Source organism: Aplidium turbinatum, chromosome 7 (genome assembly GCF_918807975.1).
Source record: "Aplidium turbinatum chromosome 7, kaAplTurb1.1, whole genome shotgun sequence".
Lineage (NCBI taxonomy): Eukaryota > Metazoa > Chordata > Ascidiacea > Aplousobranchia > Polyclinidae > Aplidium > Aplidium turbinatum.
This window is the reverse complement of record NC_137478.1, coordinates 19,946,436-19,966,254: the sequence shown is the minus strand read 5'-3', so window position 1 is coordinate 19,966,254 and position 19,819 is coordinate 19,946,436. Positions and strand designations below refer to the sequence as shown.

General features: G+C 38.2%; 1 protein-coding gene across 1 annotated transcript in view; it reads left to right on the top strand.

Moving 5' to 3' along the window:
• Positions 1-331: 331 nt before the first annotated feature.
• Positions 332-19,819, top strand: part of LOC145773820 (cullin-9-like) — a 40,556-nt gene continuing 21,068 nt past the window's right edge. The window contains exons 1-16 of the mRNA XM_082584947.1: positions 332-439; positions 4,871-4,999; positions 6,185-6,323; positions 10,672-10,769; positions 11,089-11,242; positions 11,471-11,649; positions 12,249-12,381; positions 12,820-12,936; positions 14,447-14,568; positions 15,865-15,995; positions 16,380-16,539; positions 16,717-16,867; positions 17,764-17,855; positions 18,649-18,747; positions 18,978-19,076; positions 19,486-19,642. Of these exons, the coding sequence (XP_082441073.1) occupies positions 332-439; positions 4,871-4,999; positions 6,185-6,323; positions 10,672-10,769; positions 11,089-11,242; positions 11,471-11,649; positions 12,249-12,381; positions 12,820-12,936; positions 14,447-14,568; positions 15,865-15,995; positions 16,380-16,539; positions 16,717-16,867; positions 17,764-17,855; positions 18,649-18,747; positions 18,978-19,076; positions 19,486-19,642 (2,068 nt within the window). The remainder of the gene's footprint in view (positions 440-4,870; positions 5,000-6,184; positions 6,324-10,671; positions 10,770-11,088; positions 11,243-11,470; positions 11,650-12,248; positions 12,382-12,819; positions 12,937-14,446; positions 14,569-15,864; positions 15,996-16,379; positions 16,540-16,716; positions 16,868-17,763; positions 17,856-18,648; positions 18,748-18,977; positions 19,077-19,485; positions 19,643-19,819) is intronic.

Here is a 19,819-nt window from a genome sequence, read left to right as displayed (position 1 = left end):
AACAAGAAGTTGCGCTGCAGTTGGTTGGATAATTCAGCGTTTAACAAAAACGAAAATAATTGTAACGAACACTTCATAAGTGTCATGAAAACAGGGTGGGCGAAACATATTTTGCCCACCCTCGTTTCACAGCAAGGTGGGCGCCCCATTTAGACCCTAAATGAAAGCACAGATTTCATTTTCTTAATTTACAACTTAAAAAATCTTGCTAGTATGGAATTGATGGTATATTTTTGTCAATACAGTTTCTAAGCTTAAACAAAATGTTAAGTTAAGGTGGTCTGTATTTTATTCCACTGATTTCAATATAGATTGTATATATGATCAAACAATGGGAAAAGACACAAGGTGGAAAATTTCTCTCAATGTCAAGGAGACACTTGAAGCTCAAGAGTTAGTTAGACAACGTCATTTACCTGATGGAACTGTGAAAAGTCTGGTAACAAAATATTTTTAAACTAAATATTGTGTGCATAAATACTAGAGCTTCAGTAGAGAGTAGGGTATGTCTTGTACAATAAGCACATATAGCCAAGTAACATAGCCATATTTATGGTATTCACATTTGTTAACATTCACAGAACATTGTTCATACTGTTGAACAATGAACATGATTATGTTAACACTACAAAAAATACTCAATGCTAAGCAAAAAGCCAAGCAGAGCAAATTACATCAAACATAGTTACTACTCTCTAATACCTCTACAGCCTGTTTCATCTTAAAAGGGGGATCATCAGAAGGTCCTGAAAAATATGCAAAAGCAATAAATCGGTAATATAGCCTATAGGGCTTACCTGAAAAGATATTTAATACTATAACGTTAATTTAATCTGCAAAAAAAAACTCAAAATTACAAAGGGCTATCTTCATCGGAGTCCACGACTCCACGTCTTTTAGGCGCAGACAGTTAGGCGCCGGTCAGATAGGTGTGCACACTGTGGCGTCTGGATAGGTGCTATTCATAGTAAAGTCTGCAGATTGTATCAGCTTGGCAGGTAGGGCAATGCTTTTCACACAAAATGTTTGAACAGAAAAGTATGTTGCTTTGTTAATGCACATGTGGAGACGAGGTGCGAGTCAAAGCTCTACTACTCTTGATATTAGCACATCTCCATTCTCCACAGGACGTTTGTGATGCATCCTGAACACAGGTTGCAGCCAGATGGAACCTTACTTAATCTGTTATCTTTCGCAATTACTTCTACTCGGGATGGATTGGTTGTGTGGCGAGTTCGTATGAGACAACGCTCTACTACATGAATACATTTCTATAGGGCATATAGTCAAGTGGGGTAAAAAAAAATAGTGGGGTTATTGGGGTAAAAAAAAACACTTACCATCTCACATCTAAAATGAGTAGATATTCACTCAACTTTTTTAGTGTCTGTTTAAGTGGTCTTTGGAGATTACTTTGAGGGGTAGAGGAAAAAGATTGGATTTGACAAAAAAGAGCTATGTTAAATAGAGTAAATATGGCCAGCGAAGGGTGCAAAAAAAGGTTCGGAGGAGTTTATTAAAGGTTTTTGCTAAATTTTAGTGATAGGTAGTATGAATGTTTTAATGTTATATTGTGAGTACTATGTTGTGAGGCTACTAGATGCAACAAAGACTGGGGCCTCCAAATGTTTGTGTAAATTATTATTGAGGTGTTTTTTTTTACCCCAGTAAAATTCGTTGATTTGGGGTAAAAAAAACAGTGCATTTTATGGAATATTTTGGCTTGGTATTGGTGTTATGTCAACTGCCAAGCAGTATATCACCAAAAAATACAAAAACAAACTTCTGGATGCATCAGTGCCAATGTATGCATGTGTTATGCACAATCAATTGATGTTTTCTGGAGTTGGGGGTCCGAGCTTAAGGTTAGTGTTGCGGGTTAGTCGATCAATAGCGCAGATTGAGAGTACAGAGTGATCCATTGATTGATAGAGCACAACACATACAATCATACATACACAAACTGTTGTTTTATTTCCTGTCTGTTGTTTTTTAGTTGTATGTTCATTCACAAACTGCTGGTTGATTTTTTAGGATTCACGATCCGCGAAATTTAATCGCCCACTTGCATGTTCAAACCAGAGCTGCAGATAAAATTCAGGATGGCGTGCATAAGTATACTAGACACAATTTTTTGTCTTGCTGCTGTTTTTATTACAGTAATGAGACTTGCGATTTCACAATGTGTATTTTAATAAAAAGTGCATACAAAAATTGTGGGCAAAATCGTTTACATCATCATCATGACCCATCCGGTCAGTTTCGAGTATGGGTTCAGCATCTCTCACAGTCCTTGATATATGAGTTACACAAAGCTTCTTTCCTCTGGTGGAGAATCATTTACATTACATATGAAATCAATAGCAAAACATATGAAGTCAATATTATAATAATAAAGAAGAAGAAGCTGCTATACTAACAGGTGTTTTTTTTACCCCATGAAAAAATTTTTTTACCCCAAAGCTGGGGTAAAAAAAAATGCAGGTATTTTGGGCATAATTTCCAAACCAGTTAATGGATTTAAAAAATTTCATTGGGGGATGATAGACATACATAGTCTGCATATTGTGACCAACTTTAGTGGTCATACTTGATAAGCTAAAAAATCTAGGACAACCTTTCTGAAAAAAAATTTTTTTTACCCCACTTGACTATATGAGCCCTGGCTACAAGTTGCAAGCATAATGGTGCGACTTTGCTCGTTATTAAACCTAGTCAGGGTTTTGACAGAAAACTAAGTTACTCTTCACTCAAGCCTACCACCTGTTTGAACATAGGCTACACGGTATATTTTTTACTGATGTTTAGTGTAGTTATTATTTGACTCAATAAAAGTGAACTCAGTCATGTTCGGAAACTTGAATAATTTATTGATAAAGCTTTTGCCGATGCAAACCTGGACTAACAACAAATAAATGCCGAACAAGGGCATTAAAATACAATATATTTTTCTGTTCAATATAACATTTTGTGTGAAAAGCATCGCCGGTTTAAGCAGCTTCACCCACGGAAGCCATGACTTATTTTTCCTTTCAATACAGCATTTTGTGTGAAAAGCATTGCCCTACCTGCCAAGCTGGTACAATCTGCAGACTTTACTAGGAATAGCACCTAAATGAACGGGCGCCACAGTGCTCTGCACCTAAATATCTAGATGCCACAGTGTGCGCACCTATTTGACCTGCGCCTAACTGTCTGTGCCTAAAAGACTTGCTCCCTTCATCGGTAACCACAAAAGCCTCAATAAAAATGTCCAAATAGAAACCAAGTAATTAGCAGAGGTGGGCACCCGCTTTTTTTAAAGTAGCGTGCTACTGCTACTTGAACCAAAATAGCGCACGCTATCGCTACCTGCTACCAATTTACAAAAGTGGCACGCTGCTTGCTACCGCTACTTGGACCATGTAGCCCGCGCTACTGCTACTTCTTCCGCTACTTTTGTATAAAATGACACTAGGAAACACTCTTCAAATCCCTAGTGACGCAAAAATAACCTTGAAAACGAATGTTATCATTCGTTTACGCTGTCATTTTAACATCGTTATAGAAAACACACTCTAAGGGAAATTTATTGTTACGCATCTTTCAAAAACACGAGCATTTCAAAATGAGAGTCACTTAGTCCCGTCCGCTTTGGCTTAAGCACATATTTTCCAACAGAGAAAAGTCTCTCCACCGCAGCACTGGAAGGAATAGGGATGTTGTATTTAATGAACAGATGTTTTAACTCGGTATTCGAAAAGCTCAAGGACTTGTTCCTGTTCGAAAAAAAGGCATCCACAATTGCTTTTTTCTTCTGCACCGATGTTTCATGGGATGGCACCAACACACCAAAAAATTTATCCTCGGAGTTGTGACTGGTGTTGGACTGTTGGTGTCACTCTTCTCGGTATCAACCTGGCTTGATGTCTCCCTCAACTATGGAATTACATCTGTCTTGACTTTTTCTCGCAGTGCGTCAGCATCATTCGTGGAAACGTAGTGCAGAAATTGTAGCAACAACGTATTGATGGAGGGATGAAGAGTGAAGACATAATGCCATAACGCATTTCATGTCGTTGAAGCACTTGTTAAATTGTTTCTTCACCCCCTTCATGCCTTCAAGGACTTTCACTCTCAACTCCTCACAAGATCACTGATCTCCGTCAACTTCTTCGTGCTAATTGTAATGGTTGGAAGCAGGACTCCGTAATACGCCTTGGACTCGCCCTGGAGAATGTCTAAAGCCTGGCAGATAGGCTTCATCACACGGAGTCGGAGATATTTGCCAAAGAAGTTGATGTTGATTAAAATCAACATTATCGATTTCATACCTTGATCACAGCTCCACACCAGAAAACGAGATTCCCAAAAGACCGAACTTTGCAACCAAACCGATTACACTGTATATATAGCTGCTTGACCACGCCCGTGTTGTCAAAAAAACGAGTATTTTTTCACTTCAAATTAAAAAGTAATGGGTAGCGGGAGTGCGACTGAAAAAAGTCACGCCTCTCCCGCTACCGCTACTTTGGAAAAAATAGCGCCGCTACTCCAACTAAAAAGTAGCGGCGCTACTGCCCACCTCTGGTAATTAGGTACCATAAGACACTGTCAGATGCTTTTGTTTAGCATTGGATTGCCAAAATTTTTAAGCATCAACCCTCCTGCAAGCATCATGTAGCCACCAAACTTGCAACTTTTGACTCTTCAATTGTTAAGCTTCTGAAAAATACTAATTTTCTTGTTGCTGTGTTGGTCTCGGATGACTCACAAAAACTTTCGTCACCGCTCGTGGGACAGTCCTCGCAGCGCCCAATAACTGGCACCATTATACTTTCAAACTACACTTGTAAACACAGTCTCAGTATTACCAGTATCTACATTTCAGGTGCGATGGCATCTTTGTGGGCATGAAAAAAAATCATCGTCTGTATCTGATGATTCATCTACATCAACAATGCTTGCTGATGAATCTAAAGCAGGAAAAGATGTGTTTTTGTGGATGACCAATCATGAGGTATAGAATATATATATGTTTATTTTAAATTAGCAGTACCTCATACCAATATAATTATATACCTTCTTCTTTATTGGCTTTGCTTTCAAATGGTGCATATCATACAACAAGGACAGGCCTCTAAGCTCCTTTACTTTTTCAGCGACCAAAAGCATGGCATACCAAGCTACCAGAGCTTGTTTCTGGTGGCCAAATTCTAGAGCCCCCCAGCCAAGATAAAAAAGTTGGTTAAAAAGATTGTGTTTTTAAAAATCCGTTGATTGATATATTTTTTTTGCGTTCACTCAGGTTAAAATAATGCGAATTGGTCCTGAAACACCTTTTCAGTTGTATTAAATACACTGCTTCCCATGTAGATGTAAATTAGCTGATATCTTACGGGTATAGGCTATAGTGATATCTAGCAGCTTTAGTTGAGACATTTTCGCTGAGACTTTATTCGATTAACCACTATTATCAGCTATTTTCTTCAAATACACAGATGCCGCTGTGAGATTTTAGAAATCTCCAAAAAAGGCTATTTCCGAATTAGAATTTCTCCGAATAGTAGCAGACCGAGTTTTGGAGGCCATTTAATGACTTTACGGCGGCCATGGTTGCCGGGAGCTTACAGGCCTGAAAGATATACGCAGCTGCAAAGTGTACATATTTGTGTGCAATATTGAAAAACTTGAATTTAATTGATCAAGATAGGATTATATAAAAATGTTCAGTTACTTTGAAACCTTAAGTATTTCTGTTAATGCTAAACAAATTCTTTCAGTTAAACATGCAGGAAATACACTGTTGTGATGAGAACTCTACTGTTTGTATGTTCAGTGCTACAAAATACAAATTAAACATATTGATTCGATGTGTCGCACTTGACATGGGAACAGCATAGCTTTGAAAATATTTGCTGAACATGAGTTTGGTTTCTGCGTTTGTTTTTAACAATAGTTTTTAATCGAATTGAACAAGCTTTTCAACCGTTTTGCTCATGCATTTCAATGATGAAATGATTTCAATAATGAAACCACAAGTGCAGCCAGACATCTTTTCTGATTAGAAAACAATGACTTTTTGTTAAAACATAGCATAATTAAGGTTATATAATTATGAAAGTTGAAAATATCACGAAATATGGTTTTCACAAAGTTTTTAGAACAAAAGCCATTTAATTTAACTATTTGTTTTTGTACTTAGTTTATGGTATGCTGCCCCCATCTGTACAGTACAGACTCTTGCAGTGAACAGGCAACCTCCAATATTGACGAGAATCCCAAAAAAGAAGATGACACTGAAGCTCCTTCAGATGCGGAAGACATGGATGACATGAGCCTTGGTATGATTTTTTATTGTATTTTTGTGGCAAAGTTATATTTTCCAGCATATAGTTCACTTGCCAACTTAAAAATTAACGTAGCAAAAAAGTTGTTTGTCAGTTGGCTATTATATGTTATGTTCTGCTATTTGTTCAGTCAAGATTATTACAATAATACAACATCTATGCACTATTGCACTATGAGCATGAGTCCAGAACTGGGGAGCACGTCTTTTAGGTGCCGGTCAAATAGGTGCGCACACTGTGGCGTTATCATATTTAGGTGCGCTGTGGTGCCCGGTCATTTAGGTGCTAATTCCAGTAAAGTCTGCAGATTATATCAGCTTGGCAGGTAGGGCAATGCTTTCACGCAAAACGATATATTGAACAAAAAAAATATTGTTTTGTTAATGCGCCAATGTCGGCTTATATACAGGACAATTAGAGCAGTGGACTCGGAATGGCCCGTTTCGGTGAGTCCGATTCGGTGAGTCCGATCCCTTAACCGGGGATTTTTTCAATTTTTTTTTTAAATTATTGGGTACCGTACCTAATTATCATTGCCGTTTTAGGGTTCGGGGTTAGGATTAGGGGTTAGAGGTTAGGAACTCACCGAATCAGACTCACCGAATCGGACTCACCGAATAGTAGCAGACCCCAGTGGACTACCTGATCTCCACAGGACATATACTTCTGGAGTAGAAGTTGCCGGTTTAAAGGCGCAACTTTGTGCAATCAGTTATCTTTAATAATTGCTTCTACTTGGGACTGATAGGTCGTGTGGAGATGAGAGACAACGCTCTACTTTTGATATAAGCACATCTCCACAGGACATTGCTATGCATCCTGACCACAAGTTGCAGCCAGATAGAACTTTGTTTAATCTGCTATCTTTTGCAATTACTTCTACTCGGGATGGATAGGTCGTGTTCCGAGTAGGTGTAAGACGACGCTCTACTACTGTTGATATAAACACATTTCTACAGGACATATGCAACATGCATGTACCCTGGCTACAAGCTGCGAACATAATGGCGTGACTTCGCTTAATTGCTACTGTTTCGCAATTCTGCTTTTTTGCATGACTGGCTGACCGTTATGTGTTATCGTTACTAAACCTAGTCTGGGTTTTTGACGGAAAACTAAGTTACTATTCAGTCACTCAAGCTTACCACCCGCATGAATACAGGCTACGGTATGTTTTTTACTGATCTTTAGTGTAGTTATTATTTGACTTAACTGAAAATGAACTCAGCCATGTTCGGAAACTTGAATAATTCATTGATAAAGCTTTCGCCGACGTAAACCTGGACTAACAACAAATAAATGTCAGACACGCGTTAAGAAAACTGTATTTTTCTGTTCAATATTAGGGTAAGTCTTTGTCAACTTGACCAAGCTATGTAACCCATGGTCTCAGATTTTGATGAAACTTAGACACTTTGCAGAGCAAGTCATTCTGAGAAAAATGATACCAATCTCAGCAAAATCGGTTCAGCAGTTTTCGGGATATGGCCATTTGAAAATGAGGTGTTTTCGCATTCGCTCAAGCATGAAATTAGTGAAAAGTTGGTACAACAAATTTTAAACGTAAATAAAACATACACCATTAATGTTACAAACTTCAAATTTTGTGAGAACTTAAGTTTGGTTGAAGTCAACACATTTACAAACTTTCAACAATTTTGGTCATGGTTGAATGATTTTGAAGACTAGTTAATATTGTTGTGGAATTGAAATCAATCAACCGTGACGTAACTTCCAAGCACTATACTGAAAAAGGCCCCATCTTCAATTTTTTCGAGTAATACATCATTTGAAAGGTCTTGGCTTCCCCTATACAGTGAAACAAAGATATCTTTGTGTATTTGAGAAAATCTAGGCGTAGTAAGTCGAAATGTACCATATACACAAAGTGGCTAAATTGATTGTTTTTATAATTGTTCAACAGTGCTTTGCTTCCCTTGCTAGCTTCCACCTTTCTTCCAGACATTTTCTTTCATTTGTCAAATCTTCCTTGAGAAGTTTTATGAAATGTATTGAAGGCAACTTTTCAGTGCAGTGATCTATCATTTCATCTAAAGTACCAATTTGATGATGTAGAGGTCTTCGTAAACTTTCCATAGCTATTGAATGCTTCACAGTGCCCCCAGTGCCATCGCAAGGTGACTTACCATGACTTGTGGCAAAGAAAGACCATGATGTTTCCAGGCCAAAATCATGTTTGTGCAGGCACAAATGAAATTTTCTTTGCCAACAAGCTAGCAAGTACAATAAAAGGAACCAGAGGATTTCATTACTTTGAACCAGTTGACAAGTCTAAAATTGGCATCAAAAGAATAAGCAATGAACTCACATATAATTACACTTTCAACTTTGATACCAAGTACAGCAACAAAAGCATCAATCAAGGAAACTTTGTAGCAGCCATGTATGATGGAAAGTGGTTATGTTGGAGTAACTTTGGTAGTTGACACAGAAAATGGTGACATCTTTGTAAATTTTCTGCACCCTAATGGACCGTCTCCATCTTTTCATTGGCCAAGAACCAAAGACGAATGTTGGATTCCTTTTGAACATGTTTTGTGTGTTGTAGACAATCCAACCCTTGCAACTACTTGAGACCAATATCAATTTTCCATGCAATGTTAGCAACAAATTCAAACTCATTGGAGATCAGCTAATAAATAATTAATTTCTGTCACACATATGCTTTGGAATATATTATATATGATATACATTAATATCCAGTTTAACCAATTATTTAAATTGGGAATATAAATTGAAAAGCAGCCCAAAAGTTATCATGGGTCAAAACTGCAATGAGAGTTTAATATAATTATCCTTTGGCTTTTGCTGACGAATTTTGTGATATATCGTTATGTTTTTCTTAAAATTTCTCAAAGCACGATCCCCTTTTTTGTTGATTAAATTGCATGTTTGGACCAGGTAAAAAAAGCCACTTCTCTATTAGTATTCTTGGTTTTATTTCCTTCTAGCATTAAACTATACAATCATTAAAAACCAATTTCAAGTGAAACATTTTACACATTGAATTTCAATAATCTTTGCTTTGATTTTCAATAGTCATAGTATGGTTAATTGACTAAGCAAGATATTCAAAGCTTTCAACTTACCTATTATGTCTACTAATGTATATATTTTGTGCATAATTGGAAAAAAGGGAAGCAAAGCACTGTTGAACAATTATAAAAACAATCAATTTAGCCACTTTGTGTGTATGGTACATTTCGACTTACTACGCCTAGATTTTCTCAAATACACAAAGATATCTTTGTTTCACTGTATAGGGGAAGTTAAGACCTTTCATATGATGTATTACTTGAAAAAATTGAAGAGAGGCCTTTTTCAGTATAGTGCTTGGAAGTTACGTCACGGTTGATTGATTTCAATTCCACAACAATATTAACTTGTCTTCAAAATCATTCAACCATGACCAAAATTGCTGAAAGTTTGTAAATGTGTTGACTTCAACCAAACTTAAGTTCTCACAAAATTTGAAGTTTGTAACATTAATGGTGTATGTTTTATTTACGTTTAAAATTTGTTGTACCAACTTTTCACTAATTTCATGCTTGAGCGAACGCGAAAACACCTCATTTTCAAATGGCCATATCCCGAAAACCGCTGAGCCGATTTTGCTGAGATTGGTATCATTTTTCTCAGAATGACTTGCTCTGCAAAGTGTCTAAGTTTCATCAAAATCTGACACCATGGGTTACATTTTCCCTTTTTTCTGGTCAAGTTGACAAAGACTTACCCTATAACATTTTGTGTGAAAAGCATTGTTCTACCTGCCAAGGCTATAATCTGCCGTATTACCATCAAGCACCGAATGAAATAGACTACTGGGAATAGCACCTAAGTGACCGGGCGCCACAGTGCGTCGCAACTAAATATCCTAACGCCACAGTATGCGCACCTATTTGACCGGTACCTAATTGTTTGCATCTAAAAGACGTGGACTCCTGAACTGGTAGAGCCTTCAGTACATTGAGTTTATTGTTCTACATGAAATTGACATAAACGTTTTGAATGACAATTTGTGGACAGATTTTATTTACATGTTTGCTTGATTTTCTATATGACCAGTCATTTTCAAGTGATCTAAAACAGTTTATAATCGTACCTGCATCGTGTTGTAGCGTGATTTTAAGGCTACAATGTTGAAATAACATATATATGTTCAGAATTAGAGGAAACGAGAAAAATATGGTTGTATTCACTTCTTCACATGAACAGATTAAGCTTGGATTGCATTTTTAAACTTCGGTCAGATCTAAAGCTGTGCTTTGCTCTGCTTTGTTGTTGCTACTTAACGTTGAATAAGCAATGACTCTGCTTTAAGATGTCATCAAGCTGGTCAGTAGGGCAAGGAAGCAAATGCACAGGATGAAGAAGGAAAACGTCATCAAACCGTTGGTCAGCCTGTCTCACACTATCAAGGTTAGGGTTTTCTTGCTTGAGGAAAGCGAGTTTGTATTTTTGTGTGCTGCATGTTAAGGTTTCTTCGGTATGACAGTTAGTGGTGCTGTGTTGTGTTACCTGATGTGACCATTACATGACAACAGCTAAGCATGTGAGAAGAATACATTTGTTTTAAGACTTTTGTACACAGCCCTGTAGACTCACAATTTAAAAGGTCTCTTGTTCGATTCCATGTCTGATTGCTCTTCGAATCATATCGAATTTACAAAGAAGATTGTCTGTAGAAAACAACCCTGGGCTCAGAGTTGTAGCATTTCATGGACCTACTTTTTTTAAGGTTCTCAGCACATATGCCGGCCTGGGCTCCCTAGCAGGAGTGTTCAGGGACACCGGGGCGTTGGATCTCATTCTGGAACTATTGTGGACTAAGGATGTTGACACTCGACGAGCCGCTGGCCGTATGCTTAGGGCGCTTGCCTTACATGACGCAGGTACCAATTTATTGTATTTTTACTAAAAAAAAACAGTGAAGTTGTCCAGACATCACTGTCTTTGAACATAGAAAAATTTATCTTTCGTATTTTCGTGATTTTTAAACTTCATGACCAATTAAGTACTCACATATCCGACGTTGAGTATCTGACTTTTTACAGCCGACCTTATCCCGATTTGTAAGAAAGCAACTTTCTCATTCGGCTGTTATTTTCAACTACCAACAGGTAGTAGAGCGTACGTTCTACTTTCACTGACGCAAGACAAGTCGGACGATGACGTGAACGATCAAAAGCAGCACTACGCCGACTTCGAGAACCGCGCCATGGTCATGGAGATGTTTGCTGAGACCGCGTCGGGAGAGGAAGCTCACGCGGTCGCTCTTGACTCCGTGCAACTCCCTCAGGTCGGTGTGGGAGCTTGTGTGAAGGAAAAATATAATTTTTACGTTATGAAGTGTTTAAAAGATGCTTTTTAATGGACTAGTGGTTTTATCTGGTAATTACAAAAAGATATTTGCAGAAAGAGTTAATTTGAGTGGATATCAACGTGTCACAAGAGCGATTAATAACACTAGAGCAGCATCACTACGTTTGCATGGGATTCTTGTCAGATTCTCCATGCTTTGTTGACGCCGTTGATCTTTATCTTCAATAACTTCGCTACAGCAATGCTACAGTATTAGATGCAGCGTGCCATTGATCTCAAAATTGTGATCTGCGTCTGTCCGCAATATCGTATTTGATCAGCACGTAGGTCGTAGGCTATTTACTTCTAAAGAGATAGAAACGTCAATCAATTGTTGAATTTCAGACAGCAAAATTTATCATTTTTACGTTGATTCAACGTTTGCAGACGTTAAATCAATGTAAAAATGATGGATGTTCCTATCTGCGATACGGCTCGGATCTCCGCCTCATACAATTTCGTGACGTCATCCTCACTTCCCAGACAGCAAAATCCGTAATTTTTACATTGATTCAACGTCATTTTGCGTTGAACCAGGTTGCCGGTAAGGCGTTGTTCACGTTGATGAAGTGCTACTTGCGCGTGACGTCACTCATGGACGTAAACAACAACAACGACGAGAAAGGGCAGAACCAGCAAATACTCGCTTGGATGTGGTTAGGTAGGTGTGGTGAGGCGTTACAACATGTAAATGGAAAAGCGAAACTCAATTAGCTGCATGTAAATGGAAGTTTAGACAATGTTTTAACGCTCACTACTTTATGTTGAGTGCGATTCGTTTGCTAGTGATGTCAGACATTGTTTATAATAATTGTATTGGCGCGAGTGTAAATCTCTACAGCACATCCTGTCGCGGAATTTCGAATACTGTAAACTAACACTTTTTCTACCAGACAAATAGCTTGATATCATTGTATTTTAACGTTATTCATGACAGTAATAGCTGCATGTGGCATGTCGAAAACGTTTGAGTTTATTATAAATTATGTTGTATTTCTTTGTGTAATAAGATCTTAAAACCCATTGAAGTTACTTTGTTTTGTAGGTCTATGGTACAACGAAGCAAACTTTCTATCAAAGCTTTATCATTTTTTTAATTTTGTTCTAGTCCCAGCTACTGAGGTGAATGAGACGGTACAACAATTCGAAGTTGCCATGGCGATATCCAACTTGATCTTTGAGCTCAACCGCATCATGGACTGGCACAACAAACGATCAAACGCGGGTAAGCTTCAATTTTCCAATAGTCACAACCGAGACAGTTTGTTCTATTTCTCATAAGATATGGACTAATTATAAGCAAAAACTGCAGCCAGGGCCTCTGTTTAGACCTTCTGGATCTGAAAGAGTGCAGTGGTGCGTTGGCGAGGCACCTAACACACTGACGTAATAGTAAAGAATCGGTTAGTCTTAAAGAAGGACAAACATGAGCTGACTTACAATTCCCGGCCAAATGCAACTAGCTTCACCAGACAGGGACTCATTGAAAACCAACTAGCTCTAACCAATACATGTAGACAAGCCCTCCGTCGAAGTATAGCACATTAAACTAGGAAGGAAGCTTGTCTAATGTCTACACTTGCTGGTAGCCTTTGCCAAGAGAAAAGATTGCAACAAAGAAAACTTATCTAAAGAACGGCTATGATCAATAACATTTTTTTTTTTGAAAAAAGGCAAATTATTTTTGGCTTTCAAAACTTTCTAATTATTAGGGCAACCAATTTTTTTACCTAAAAACTTGAAATTGTGACTTTATAATTTACAAATTTTGACCAATAGCTTTCTGCGTTTGCAACCCAAATGCGAAATACAAAGCAGATTAGAAATCAAACCCTTAGGTAAGGATGTCTTCTTTTTCTAATGAAATAAAAGAAAAAGTGGAAGACTCAACGACACCACAGCTAACGAACAGGTAATGAAAGTCACTCGAAAAACTGCAAAAGATAAATATGAAGTGTCTTTAAACATCCCGAAATTACTGAGAGGGTTCTGTAGTATTATACTTCAACATCAAGTAATGTTTCACATTATCGCCTTTGAAGTTCCTGTCTTCTGTCATTCACCTTCAGGTGTTGAGGTGAACTCAGAAGCGTAATCAAGCAGTGTACTACAAACTTTAGAAGAATTTGGTTGTTTAACCTTTGGCATAATTATAGGCTAGTGCTAAAGACAAATTTGAGAACATCATGAAAGCTAAAACTCATTACTATATGTATAATGGTTTGAGCATTCATCTAACCAAGAACAAAGACCACGTTACCTGCCTTCCACGCTTAGCCTACTTAATATTCGTCAGTAGTGGGCGAAACAAGATTATTACCTTAGAAATTGCAACAAATGGATCATTACGTCAGAATAGCAACAGAAATTGCAACAAAAAATCAGTATCTGTGTACTGTAGCTTTAATAAAATATCAATAGAGAGAAGAAAAACTACCTTAAAAGAAGATTTTGACCTAACCATGAAATTTGACCTTTTTTTACTTAATAACTTTGAAACCTCTCTTCGTATCAGCCTGAAGTTTAGTTTATGGACGTTTTATAAACTTTAAAAAGGCAGAAAAAATTTGACTTTATTGACTTTTGGTTGCCCTAATAATTATGTTTAGGCAAACCAACTTTTTTCTCAATTAACTCACACAGAAGTGATGCACTTGCACTGTTTTCTGAACCGTTACCAGGGTAGGGGCTGCGATGCGTAACTCTTCAATCTTCATTATCATTTATGTGTGCAGATAAACCTGATCCAAGTCCTAGAAAAGACACTACTGTTCTTCTAACTTCTGCACCAGCAAAGGCATCCACAACAAACCCACCGACTGTTGCCTCTTTGAAGGACAGTCCTCGCATCACCCACGTAAGTAAGAAGCTGCTGTTGGCCGGCTTTGTAGTTGCTTCCAAACGGTTACATTGTTACATACTTTTGTATATTATAGTTTTATTTTTGAATCAAAGAAGTTGTAGAAAAAAAATTGTTATAAACATTGATGTGTCATTATTGTGACCACCTTAGTCGCTTTAATGTCCGATCTAAAGTATGTTTTATAGCTCATCATCGGCTGTTGAAAGCTCAAAAGCTTTTATTGTTCAACAACAACAAAAAATATTTCACTGAATATCAGGGTATATTTTAGCGTGCTGGACAAACAGAGAGTTGCTGTTGTATGTTATAAACGACTCATCCATAGTATTCGGTGTGGAACCATTTGCACCTGGGCTTAGTCCGGTATGCAAGTCCTTGCACTTTCCTTTTAGTCGGCTGTATTCAAGTTCTTCATTACGCCATCTGTAATAATGTAGCTAAACCCAGTTTACTCTCATTGTTAAATTCGTATACGGAAAAAGCTCACAGGTTTATCATGTCTATGAAGCAGGCAGCTAAGCCTGTGTTTAAAGGCTTAAGCTGAACGCCGAATGAATGAGGAACATAGTGATTTGCGAGTTTCGAATTGACCTTATATGTGCAACTGAGTTTATAACGACCACACACAACTGAGTCTTTGTCTACCTTTTCACCTTGACATCGTAGGGAAGTCCACACACAAACACTGTGCTGCTGGATTCGGGCACGACGGTGGTTCAACGATGTTATTTTAAACATCTTCATGTCTTTTTTGCGCATTTTCCGCTAGTTGCTTCCCAGCTGTTTGTACATGAACCATTCGATCATGTTTCTCTTCAAGACTAGTTTCAACTGATTTTTTAGGCTGTATTAACTGACTTTGGGCGCCTTAAGCCAGTTGTGGCTACGACAAAGCAGTGGTCCTGCAATTCTAGTGTTTCAACACGACGGATATGTGTGGTGTGTTTGTACTTTCGTTTCTTCATTGCTGTTTCACCATGGTTAATATCTCGTATAAATATTGGTTGTTTTATTTTTAATTAATAAAAAAAAAACGTTGTCATTCGCGAAACGGCTTTCTTTTATTTTAACAGTTGATTTCATTTTCACCGAAAGTCTCATGTCATTAGTTTACTCTATCTCAGTGACTGTTCTCAACAAATGTACTATTGTACTTGCAATGCTTTTATGCAATTTCTCTGCTGTGACTTAATGCTTAAATTGGAAGACAAACAGCACTCCTGGAATGTCCTGAAGCCATCCACCTTTCCAGCAATGATGTCATGATTTTCCACTTTATACCATTCACAGAGCGTTGAGCGCAATCCTCCAAAAGCCTCCAGGAAGCCACTGTTCATGCAGAGCTCCACTGAGAACACCGTGGATCCTGCTCTTCTCGCTTCCCTTTTAAAGATCGACGCGCCAACTTCATCCACATACAGGTGATGATCATATTTTGTGTGAACTGGCAACTCATCGAGAATGCAAGATTCTCTTCTCAGCTGTCTTATATTATTTAAAAACAAGTATAGTGAAACTTCGATTGTTGCAACGTTTCTTCGAAATTGACATCCATCTAGCTAACCACCCCAGTTTTTTTTATGTTGGTTTAACTTTTGTAAACGTTAAATCAGTGTAAACGAAGGGTTCTTGCTAAATGGTATACCGCGTCAAAATCCCTCAGAATTGTTAAGTACGCCCGCACTCTCTTGTGTCTCCATCTCAAAGTCTCGCCACTTGACAAATCATCTCAGATGGCTTCAGCTTGCTGATCACATTTCCTTCAATCCTCATTCATGTTTCAAAGTTGTTGCTTTTCCACTCAGGCTTCCTGATTCGTTTTTATCCAAGCGCGAATACACCGAGTACATTCGCTCGGAAATTAAGCCTGGCTTTCGAGTGCGAGCCTGTCAGTCGTATCAAGACGTCTCCGAGGGAGATGAAGGGGTCTACAGGCAGCACAACCACTCCAATCCTCCTGTTCAGGTCGGTATGCCTGATAAGGCTTCGTAGTTTCTTGCCTCGGCATAAACTAGAGGCACGGTAGGATTCGATGCAACTTTGCACAGTTTGTCCACCTGCTGGACTAGTCATAGTTTCGCAACTCTCTTCTACGCTTGATACTTGGCAACACTTTTCAATTTTCTTTATTTTAATTCGCAGGTCTTTTGGCACAGTTTAAACCGAACATACTGGGTGCATTGGCACAATATACAACTGATCGGTGATGACTCCACGAGTGGCGCTGTTGTGAAAGGTGTGCCGAAATTTATTTCCCACCCTGAAGACAGTGAACTTTGGCCATTCTTGAGCGGTAAGATTAAATGAGATTCGAACTCAGAAAAGTTCCATGTTTATCAATGTAGAAAGATAAAAACAATTCTCGAATGCTTTTGGCTGTGCTTGAATTTTAGTGCAATTTTTTGATTAATTAACACACGGAAAATCTGTGATCTTTTATATGTGCACATTTCTTTTCACATCAACCTGTTGTATTTCAAAATAAGTCAACCGCATCTTAGCACTTTTCAGTTTCACTGCCGCATTGTATTTAATTAATTTCTGAATTTCAAAAATACATTCTAGATTTTGACAATGCTATAAAACTATATCAGCTGTCGACTGGGAAAAGAATAGTACCAGCAAACAGCTCATAGTCATGGACCTTATAAGCTGTAATATGTTACAGCGTCTCCTTTCCCTAAATCCTTAATATACAATGCAGTAATTGTTTCAAATAGACCACAAATACTGGATTTAATACCAGCTCAACATTCCGACGGTGTTCATGGATTCTTGTTCACAACGCTGTACTGTTGTTTGAATCACATAAAATGAAGTAGTCAGCTACATAGCCGAGTTGTGAGAGTCCTGGTTCGACGTTCAATGGGGCGCCAGTTCGACACTGCTCAAGAGCTTATATCTTTGACAAGACTTTTAAAAGAGTGCTGTCGATTGCTGACTATTGCTTTTTATTTCTCTCATGATTATGAACAGTACACTGCTCTAGAGAGACATGCCTGTGGCCCTTCGTTCTTAGGGCCATAACCTGCGGAACCGAAGTAGGAAAGCATGACTTGTGACATTCCATCAAGTTGCTTTCCACGTTTTTATTGCTCAAATCAAACGGTAGCTAATGTGCGATGACTCTTTTTGGATTCACTCACCGATCCGCTTGGCTGCGTGTATTTACCCAATTGTACTTTCCAGGAATGCGAAGTAAAGTAAAGAACCTGTACGGCGTCGAGTATTCGGCAACTGGCAGGCTCACAAAGGAGAACGGTGACCAAATTGAGGATATGGTGAGTGGGATAAAGTTTTTCCAAGCGCTTTTTCAATTCCCTTGATGCGACCTTCTATAGCTGTAGCGACACCCGCGCTTTCACCCCCAGCCACCCAATAAATTCTTTTTTACTTTGCATTGCTTGAGTCAATGTAAAAAAGGACTGATTTTCTGGTTGAAACAAAACCTCTTTCGATAAAATTCGCTATTTCACCATCGGTTGCACAAGCGAGTGTGGAGATAGAACCGTGGTACGACATTCGAAAGGGCGCTGGTTCGACACCATTCAAGAGCAGGCTGTTGTATCTTTGACAAAACATTCAATAACATGCTTGAAGGAGGTCACGAAGGTTGACTTCCTTGCTTCCCCCCGGATTTGAGTCTGGATACGACGATTACTTCGTCCTTGCATTACTTTGTTCATCTTAGTTGCCAAATCAATGTGAAAATAAACTTTTTTAACGCATTCCAACAGAAGAAATTTTAGACTGTGTTCTTGTGTAGCCTGACAGAAAGTAGTCTTATGGGCTGTGTGTTGTTCTTTCCTACATAAGTCTGTTTTGCCTGACACACAGTACAGACAACAATCTGATATGCAACGGTCTGGCTTTTTCCTACGCTACTTTTCGAACAGGGTACACCCACAATATTTTGCAAGACAAGTCAGTGTATTCTATGATTTATAACATTGCAGAAAAAACATAATTTGACAGTATCTTGTTTGTGATATGTTGTTTTTAAAATAATAATATTAACGCAATTGTATTAAGATCCAAATTTACACTGCAATGTGTTGCTACTCGTTTTTTAAGTTCGAGGTCTCGCAACGGGATTGGTGGGTTTTGCTTTTCTATATCAGTCAATTGACGAAGAAGAAAAGAGAAAAAGTCAAGGAGTATCTATCCGGAAAGGTAGGCTTTGTAATTTGTATTTTTAACATAACTTAGCATCTGACGACGTAGAGTTAACATAACATGATGAAATTTTCGTAATAATTATCTGAAAAACTGAAATGCATTGTCATTTTTTTTAATTTTGTTTCCACGTTTCTAGCATTCCGTAAACACTGTCTGTCATTTTGTTAATATTCGTATATTACGAGAGATTCTCGATTTTGCAATCGATCATTTGTCTGTTTTAGCACCCGGGAGCACTGCACATGTCCCTGATCAACCCCAGCAAGGACGATGCTGTCATGGTCATGGGGGAAATATTAAATGACATCACGGCGAAAGACAAGGTAGCTCACTCGTCGACTTTTGAATAGCACCGGGTCCGGTACTTTCTATTTATTCGTCCGCGCATGTTAGCTACAAATGAAAGTTTTATGCCAATCAAAGCACGATTGCTTGCAATTTGCAATTTTATTTATACCTTTTCCGAAGCATTTGAATGCCACAGTGATGAGTAAACACTGTCCCAGTTAGAAAATGGGTCATTTTTAGCGTTGATTCAACGGCCATAGACAATCGATTTGACAAAACACGGACTGCTGACCGAGTTGATGCCCAATAAACAACGGTTGATGTCGATTTCCTTTCAAATTGCATTGTAAACGAGTGGAACGTGGTAAGGAGCGGATTGCGCATGACCACTACAATGATGATTAGTGCTTTTATTGCTTTACATCACCTTCTTCATCCACACAGGAGGACATGTGCGTGTCGTCCATTTGCAAATACCTTGTCGACCTCATCGAAGCTACTGAGAAGGAAAACACAGCAAAGACGGCCGAAGAAAGCAATGAAGACATGGACAAACCTAAAAAGGAAGCCGAAGTCACAGAATCGGAAAAAGAAAAATCCGGTAAAATACAAATGTCGCGATTGTCTGGCATTCAATGTTTCTTTTTTCCAGTATTAAGTATTTGTGAACAAGTAATGTTGCTTTCCATTTCAATTTTTATTTTATTAGAAGTGAGAAGGACTTGAATACTATTTCTCTTATTTTTGTGCCGTACACTGAACAGTAAACACTGTGCGT